This window comes from Octodon degus, unplaced genomic scaffold (genome assembly GCF_000260255.1).
Source record: "Octodon degus isolate 3935 unplaced genomic scaffold, OctDeg1.0 scaffold00026, whole genome shotgun sequence".
Taxonomy (NCBI): Eukaryota; Metazoa; Chordata; class Mammalia; order Rodentia; family Octodontidae; genus Octodon; species Octodon degus.
This window is the reverse complement of record NW_004524602.1, coordinates 4,662,175-4,671,006: the sequence shown is the minus strand read 5'-3', so window position 1 is coordinate 4,671,006 and position 8,832 is coordinate 4,662,175. Positions and strand designations below refer to the sequence as shown.

The following is an 8,832-nucleotide window of genomic DNA, read 5'->3' as shown; positions in this document are numbered from 1 at the left end:
GAGATGGCATGGTGGCACATGCTTGTAATCCCAGTGCTTGGGAGACTGAAAACAGGAGGATCACTACAAATCCAATTAGTGTAGTGAGACCCTGTACTAAATACATTTAAAAAAAAAAAATGCAGGGAATCTAAGTTTTGAAGTTGAGAGTAAAGACTACAGAACTTTAGCACATGTAAAGTAACTACTAAGTATTCTTTTAGACAATAGATTTCTAGACTTTAGATGTAGTAAATGATGAAAAATTTTGGCATCTTTTTAAGCTTGCCTGCCATTTAAAACTTAATCAAGGCTGGAGATGTGGCTCAGAGTTCTCACCTTGCATGCACAAGGCCCTGGGTTCGATCCCCAGTACCACCAAAAAACAAAATCAACCCTTGATCTATATGTACTGGTGTTAAGCCAACATTTTATTATTGTATAAATGAGATACACTTGTGTATGGGGTAGTATGTCTGTTTGTGGTAACACTATTTCCTAAACTTGTAATAGCCTAAAGATACTATCATCAATGTGGTTACACCTTATAAACCTATTTTTAAAAAATCGAAATTTTGCCTTGAGTGAAAGCTACATAAATGTATGAAGATGCCTACACAGCTGTGATGGTATACGCATCTTGTAAGAGGGGGAACTTGAAAAGACACCTTATTACACTGGTGACCTCCATACTGAAGTTGTTCATGATGGTGGACTGCTCAGGTTTATGTTTAGTGAGTGCTAGTCAGTTGTGCTATGATAGTTAAATGTGCCTAAATGATACACAATCCAGACGATGACACTAAAATTTAAAAGCTGGGCAACCGTTATCTATTAAGTATATCTATAAATAAGTACATTCTACTAGAAAATATTGTTTAAAAAGGTAGCAAATTTAGGTAGTGTGTTTACATAACTGGATAAAGATGACTAAAAGGCTATTTTATACTAAACTGAGAATTTAAATACATTTTAATTTTTTTTTAATGATGTATGCATTTATTTGGTACAGGATCTCACTACACAGTTCAGACTTGTAGCGATCCTCCCGTCTCAGTCTCCCCTGCACTGGGATTACAGGCATATACCATTATGCCTGGTTTCAGAGCCAGCATGACATACCCCGTGTGCTGGGGCTGGCACAGCATATGGTATCAGAGATCAAACCCAAGTCTGTACTTGCCAGGCAGGTACTTAGACCACTGAGCTATCTCTCCAGCCCTATTTAAACTTTTCATTTTTTTCTTACTGGGAATCCAACTCAGGGCCTCATGCTTGCCAAGAGGGTGCTGTGCAGCTGAGCTATACCCACGGTGCATGGGTTGAGGGATATATATATATATATCCCCCAGCCCACCCTGAGGGTGGAGTTGGCACAGCATGTGATGCTGGGGATTGAACCGTGGTCCCCTGTGCCTGCCTAAGCAGGTGCTTCAGACTGCTGAGCTATCTCGCTGCCCCCCCAAATATATATATTTATTTTTAATATTTATATATATTTTTTGCGGAACCAGGGATCCAAATATATTTTTTAAAACGGCAATGGTTGAGGGCCAGGGAGATGGCTCAGTGGAATAAGTGCTTGCCTGACAAGCGCAAGGGCCTGAGTTCAATGCCCGGTTCCACAAAAAACCCAATAGTTATGTCACTATAATTGGTAAGCTAAATGCTATCTTTACTTTGGATTTTAAATTGTTCTAATAAAGCTTTACAACTGTTAACATTCCACAGAAATTTGACTAATACAATCAAATTATATAAAAAAATATATTTGACTGATTAAAAAAAAATAAGTTCTCTGGCCTGGTCAAATAGCTCAGTGGATTAAAGCAACTGCAAGCAGACCCAGGGGCCTGGAGTTTGATTCCCTGGCCTGCTGTGCCAGCCCTGCCCCCAAGGCATGCTGAGAGGGTAATTGAGACTGGGCGTGGTGGCAAATGCCTGTAATCCTCACTCTTGGGAGGCTGTAAACAGGTGGATCACTATGACGTTGATTTAGTAGCAAGACCCTGAATACAATATATATTCCCTAAAATACAAAAAAAAAAAAAAAGTTCTCTGGTCATACCTGTATTTCAAGATGCTCAATATTCAGATGAGATAGTTAAAGCTACTACCTCTCACTTTGATAACAGTATAACTGATCTCCTAGATGTCCAACAACCAAAGCTTAGAGACCAAAGCGAAAAGGGTAACTGGGTTAAGAAAACAGCCAGTATTTTGTCCTCCTAGGTCATCAAGGCCCCACCACCTGAGGTGTCCTCTCTAAAGGATCCAACTCCAGCGAGTCGACCAACTTCCTCAGCAGGCAGCTTAGCCAGTCCTTGTCTCAAAATAAAAATTTTATTTTATTATTATTATTTTTTTTTTGGCGGAACTGGGGATTGAACTCAGGCCCTTGTGCTTCCCAGGGAAGCGCTTATTCCACTGAGCCATCTCCCCGGCCCCTAAAAATAAAAATTTTAAAAGGGTTAGAGAGAGCTCTCTGTGGTAGAGGTCCTACCTAGCAATCTATGGTACCACAAAAAGCAAACAAACGAACAAAACCTTTGAATAACAAAATATAAAATGGCTGTTTATTTTTTATGTATTTTTAAGAGTCTTACTATACAGATCAGACTTGTAGGGACCCTCCTGTTTTCAGCCTCCTAAGTGCTGGGATTATAGGCTTGCATTACCACGATCAGTCATCTCTGCGTACCCCTGGGGCGGGGCCAGCACAGCAGGCCAGGGATTGAACCCGATCACTGCGCCCTCCTTAAGCAGGTGCTTTGGTCTGCTGAGCTATTTGGTCGGCCCTAAAATGGCTACTGCTTTAAGCTACTACAATTTACTCGATGGCAATAGTGACTTTCTGGGGCTTTTTCTGATGTCCTATTCTGGGGAGAATTCCTTATCCTTTTTTGGATCACCATAACATCTGGTTCTGCCACTAATTCACTTAAGCACTTTTCACAACTTAATAGACAGTGGTATCCCCTGCCTCATCGCCTCATCGAAGACCTATTTTGAAGCTCTAACCCTCAATGCGACTGGACACAGAAGTATGAAGGGTAAAAGGAGGTCAGGATCAGTACAGAGCAGGGGCACATACACAGACCAAAGGCCACTGAGAAGCTGGCCAACTGCAAACTGGAAGCAAGGCCCTGACCAAACACACCAGCCAGGCATGGTGGTGCACTCTGGTCATCCCAGCGTTCGGGAGGTTAAGGCAGGAAAATTGCTGTGAGTCAGAGGCCAGAATGGGCTACACGGTGAGCAAAAAATCCCACCATAAACCAAAAGCAAAACCCCCAAATATACTCCCACCCTGATTTTGGATTATCAGCCTCTGGAACCAAGAGGAAATAAATGTTCTGCTGTTGAAGTCATCCGTCCATGGTACTGTCCTAGCAGCTCAAGATGATTACTTCAATAACGAATATACAGTATCTGTTTCCTAGCGAAAGCAGGGTTCTTGCTTCACTGTATCTGTACTGTATCCTGAGAAGTTAGCACAGACCTATATGAACCATGTAGCTGATAGGCATTCTGTTGCGTGAACTCCCATATGGCCAGGGAAGGTAACTAACTTAATAAGGTGAGTGAAAAAAACCTGAATTTCAAAGAGGTAAAAACAGACACATCTTGAGCAGGGCGTGTGCTGATTAGCTGACACTTGAGCACTTTCAAAAGGGGACACCATGCTAGTTAGGGAACATGGTTTATTTCATTAGATCTTTAGAAGAACTTTGCTCTATCCCCTCTTGGCCCCAACACTCACACAAAATGGTAGGGTACGTGACGGGTCTGCTTTTGCACAATGCTTTTGAAGTTAGGCATGAAAGTCAAGTGAAGCGGAGACAGGGACTCAAGTCAGTGTAAAAGAAATAATTACATTCCTGGAGAAGTACAACGAGGAGAGGCACTGTGATTTGTAAGAACCTTAAATGCAATGTCACTTTAGTCAGAGAAAGAAAAGTATTTTAAGAAGGGCGTGTTAAACGTGTGGAAGGCTGCAGGGCGCTGATCGTGCAGACTGAAAGGGTGAATTTGAAAATCAGCGAGAGTGGTGGTCTCTACGCTGGATGGCGTTAAGAAATGAAAAGCAAGACCTGAAGAAAGTCGGGAAAGGCACAGCCCATTCATCTTCAGGAAGTTCAGAAGCAAGAGGAAAAATGCCTCAGAATGAGAAAACCGAAGCACCTCTTCCAAAGAATAGTCGAGGATAGGAGCTGAAAGTTGGGGGTGGGAGGTTCAAGCGGAAAGGTGGCGCGAAGGGGGTCGCGAGAGATGATGCATGCTGATCTCACAAGGATGAGCAGCCGGCCCAGGGGACAGGACAAGCGGTCTGCTGAGTCCCTGCAGCACACGCGACAGAGCCTCAACCCTGACGACCGATGCCTCCCGGGGACGCCAGAACCCCGTGGGCCTCGACCTCCCGGCCGCCCAGCAGCCCGACCTGCAAGGCGGACCTCGGAGGCCTGGGGCTCCCGCACTGTCCTGGGAGGCCCAGAGACCCAGGCCCCGTGGGCACTCACCCCACGGCCACGCGGCGCCAGCGCCGGGCCGGCTGCACGATGAGTGTGTCCCAGGCGGCCGCCAGGCGGCTCTCGGGGGAAAGAGGTCCCGGTGGCGCGGGTCCCAGCTGCAGCGAGCTCCAAAGCGAGCGGAGCGCCGAGCCAGGCAATTCCGGCTCCAGTAGGAAGACGCAGCCCACGGCCAGCGCCAGGAAGCCCGCGCAGGCGGAGCCACGCCACAGCGCCATGGGTTCTGAGGCGCCGCGCAGCAGCGCAGCTCCAGCTCACAGCCCGCGCCTTTTCCGGGCTTGGCGCGCTGACGTCACACGCACGCCACGCCACACTGACGTGCCATGCCCTTAAGGGGCGGGGCTGTGATGACGTCATGGGGGTGCTTCGGCTCGCTTGGGTGGCCCCGAAGGAGGCAGAACAAAGGTGCAGCTCTCTTTGCATCCAAAAGTAGCGGGGGCAGGAATCCGCTTGCTTCCTCAGTGAAACAAAACAGACGGATAGTGAAGGGTGGGCAGACCTCGCGTTTACATCTGATCAGTCGCCTTGCGATTGCCAGGAGTCGCTCTACCCCTGTTCATCCTCCTCGGCCGGCCCATCCTCAGTTTCCTAATTCCCTTCTTCCAGGCCCGGTCCCTGCTGCAGCTGGGACGCGCGAAGCCGGGGTTCTGAGCCCTAGGAAGGTGGCCGAGGCTCTCAAGCCCTCACGGCCTGGCTGGAGAGTGAAGGTAGCCTGATTCAACATGCAAGCCTTAAAATCACCTCTTTACTGGTGCTGTTCCTCTTACTGACCTTAGAGAAGTGAACAAAGACACCGAGGGTTCTGCAGCGGGGCTGTGAAATCCTGGCTGCCCTTATTCCCACTTGGTGATGTCACTTGAATTTAGCTCTGGCCCCTTGGCGTGACCCTCTTCTGTGTGGAGTCCCGGGTAAGCGCCATAAAGCTAGGCTCCATGCCAGGCCGTTCTCAGCAGGCCCAGGCGCCCTGCCTGCGCTTGTACCCTGGCCTCTTTCCAGTTTTCCGCTTCTGTGGGCTCCTGACCTTGGCCGTGCATTCGATTTTCCACTCTTCTCTTGACCTTGGGATTTGGCCGTGAAACCTTTATTTCCCTGACTTTGATCGTGCCCTGCAGTCTTCATTCTCCGCAGCACCCTCACACCAACGCACCCCCAGCCTGGTCACTTACTTTCCCTAGTTCACCCCACCCGGCTCACCTGACCCTGGCAAAGGAGAGGGTCAGGAAGAGACTTGGGCTCCCTTGGGAATGAAGAGCCCTGGAGCCTGGAGATGGTGTGAAGCTGACAGCTGAGCTGCCTGTCTCTTGCCTCTACTAGAGAGACATGAGCTCTGAGTTCCCCAAGCTCCCAGTCATGGCCTTTAGTTGTCAGTATTCCCCGCCAGCAGACATGACTGATTGGGTCCCAACACCACTGACAAGTTCAGGCTGTTTTATGCTAAGAATCTTAATTTAGTCCCTGATGGGTTTTTTTTTTTTGTTTGTTTGTTTTGTTCTTTCCATTTTAAGACAGGGAGTCACTATGTAGTTCAGGCTGGCCTTGAACTCACTGTGTAGCTCAGCTGGGCCTCAAACTCACAAAGATCCTCCTGCCTCAGCTTTCCAAGTGCTGGGATTATAGGCCCGCACTACCACGCCTGACCTCTCGTGCCTGGTGTTTGCTGTTAATTGGTTTGGGCTGTAGACATGCACAGTTGCAAAGGTCAGCTAGGGCTCCTTAAGGATGTTTCCAGGGACACCGCCTCCAGGAAAAGCCCTGTTCTGTTTCCTGCCCGCTTGCTCCAGGACTTGGCTTCCCCACGCGATCCCCATTCAATGTTACCTGAGCAATGACATTGTAGTTTTGTCCCACCTCGTGTCCACCTTCTAATTTCCCATTTTTTTCTCACTTTGGACCCACTTCATGATTTTGCTCTATAAAAATCCCTAGAAAAGGCAGGGTCCTCAGTAACCCACTCAGGGCCCTTCTAAGACAGAAATTTTCCGTCTTAGATAAATATTTCTTCTCTTTTTTTTATGTATTTGATACAGGGTCTACAGGGTCTCACTGCACAGCTTGTACTTGTAGTGATCCTCCTGTTTCAGCCTCCCAGGTGCTGGGCTTACAGGCATGCACCACCTCGCCCAGTCTCAGTCGCCCTCTCAGTGCATCCTGGGGGCGGGGCCTGCACTGCAAGGCAGGGCTTGAACCTTGGCCGCTGCGCTGTGTGCAAGCAGGTGCTTTAGTCCCCTGAGCTATCTGGCCTGTCCTTATATACTGCTCTTTTTTTTTTTTTTTTTCTGGGGAACATTTTTTTTTTCAAAATTTTATTGATAAACAACGAGACAGTTTCAAATCAAATCGGTAGTACAGTTTCAATAATTAATACACTGCATATATTCTTCTTAGTGGTTAATTGCTGTACAAGATGCGGACTTGAGATCCTATTTACAAACACCATTAGAACAAATCATTCTATTCATTAAGAGAATGCAACTATATATCTATCCTAACCACTTTGAATACACAGATACAAAATGGACATTCATCTGTATACCCCTTTTTTTCTAAGTTCCGTTATTTGAATATTATAGGTGTGTATACTGCTCTTAACATAAAAAAAAAAAAAGAAAGGCCTACAGCTCTGAGGGTTCCATAGCTCGGTCTGTTCTACCCCAGACAGAAACCAGGAATGGGAAAAAATGTGCTATCCAAAAGTGGTCTTCTGAGGGCCACTGAAGAGTATGGAGGAAGTTGTTTATCTAGAAGAACTGCTGAAGGGCACATGATGATCATAAAAGGTACCCCTGGGGGCGCAAGAGGCCTGCAGCCTTTTCTCCTGTCTCAAACCAGGATGACAAGAAAGAACAGCAGCAGCAAAACCGTGAGTTAGCAACAAGAATTTCTGCACAGAACAGGAGGAGAGACCTTCTTGGCCGGTGGGGTGTGACGACGTCCTGACCCTGCTTTGCCATGCTGGCATGGGTGGCAGTGGACGAGGAGGAGCTGCTGAGTCTGGGAACACGGGAGGCACAGGATGGGTGAGCTTTGTAGGACAAATGAATGAGGAGGAGGACAAAGCAGCACTCCCCCTTGGTAGCAGATGTCCCAGACACGGTCACCAAATCTCCAGTAGAAGGAAGCCCTTCGGGGGCCCAGTCGGCTTTTGCTTTGTCATCCTTGTTGTGACCGCACAGAGGCTGGGGACATCCCAGCAAAGCCAGGGTTGTGAAAGGCAGGAGAGGTGGAGAATGGTGGTCGTTGCAGCACAATCAGCAATTCACAGTTTGAATAAAGTGAGGCTTCAAGGCTTGCTTTCAGATCTTTACTTCTGTCACCCACTGTGTGGCCTCAAGTAAATCATGTAATTTTTTCAGTCATTTAACTTTTTGATGTATCTTTTCAAGACAGAGTTTCTTTTTTTCTTTTCTTTTTTTTTAATTTGTGTGTGTGTGTGTGTGGCCAGCTCAGCCCACCAGGGGGCGGGGCTGGCTGGCATGTGGTGCTGGGGTTTGAACCGCGGTCCCTGTGCTTTGCTAAGCTTGTTCTAAGTAGGTGCTTTAGACCACTGAGCCATCTCACCAGCCCTTTTCTTTTCTTTTGGCAGAACCGGGGATTGAACTCAGGCCCTTGTGCTTGCCAGGGAAGCACTTCACTGAGCCATCTCCCCGGCCCCTAAAGACAGGGTTTCACTGTGCAGTTCAGGCTGGCCTTGAACTCACTTTGTAGTGCAGGCTAACCTCAAACTTGGAGCAGTCCTCCTGCCCCAGCCTCCTGAGTGCTGGGATTATGGGAGTACACCACCATGCCTGGCCGAGTTATATAACTTTTTGGCCCCTCAGTTTCTGCCCCTGCAAAATAATTCCTAGTTTATAATTTGGCTGTGGGAAGCAGTAGTATCATAGGAGAGCCTAGCACAGTGCCTGTGTGCTTTGATTTATAAAGATAGTTCTTATTTCCACCCACAGTTCTGGTGCCTTATTGTCTCAGCCCTCATCTCCAAATAGACTAAAACAATGTTGGAGCTCTGCAGGCCTCAGAGCAAGCTTCAGGAAGCAAGGTCTCTCTGTCTGTCTGTGTGTCTGTCTGTCTTTCACCTTCTCTCCTTTCAACACCCTTCCTTGTGACAAGTAGAATTTCGCTTTCCTGGGGCGGTTCACAGAAACCTCATTACTCTCCAGCTTTGGAGCCACTGGCCATGGGTGAGTTCTGTGATCCATTTCAGCTGATAGTAAATGATAAGGCCTTCATTTCAGAAGCAGCCTGGCCCCCTGGCCTCAAGGAAAGAGGGCTGAAGAATCTGAACTATAAGGCTTGCTGGAGTTCCTTGGTTTTTTTTTTTTTTTTT

General features: G+C 47.5%; 1 protein-coding gene across 2 annotated transcripts in view; it reads right to left on the bottom strand.

Moving 5' to 3' along the window:
* Adpgk (ADP dependent glucokinase) overlaps positions 1-4,813 on the bottom strand; it is a 32,834-nt gene extending 28,021 nt beyond the window's left edge. For both annotated transcript variants that reach the window (XM_023712626.1, XM_004628907.2), the window contains exon 1: positions 4,500-4,813. In XM_023712626.1, coding sequence (XP_023568394.1) covers positions 4,500-4,726 — 227 coding nt within the window. In that variant the 5' untranslated portion in view covers positions 4,727-4,813. The remainder of the gene's footprint in view (positions 1-4,499) is intronic.
* Between the last annotated feature and the right edge of the window lie 4,019 nt (positions 4,814-8,832).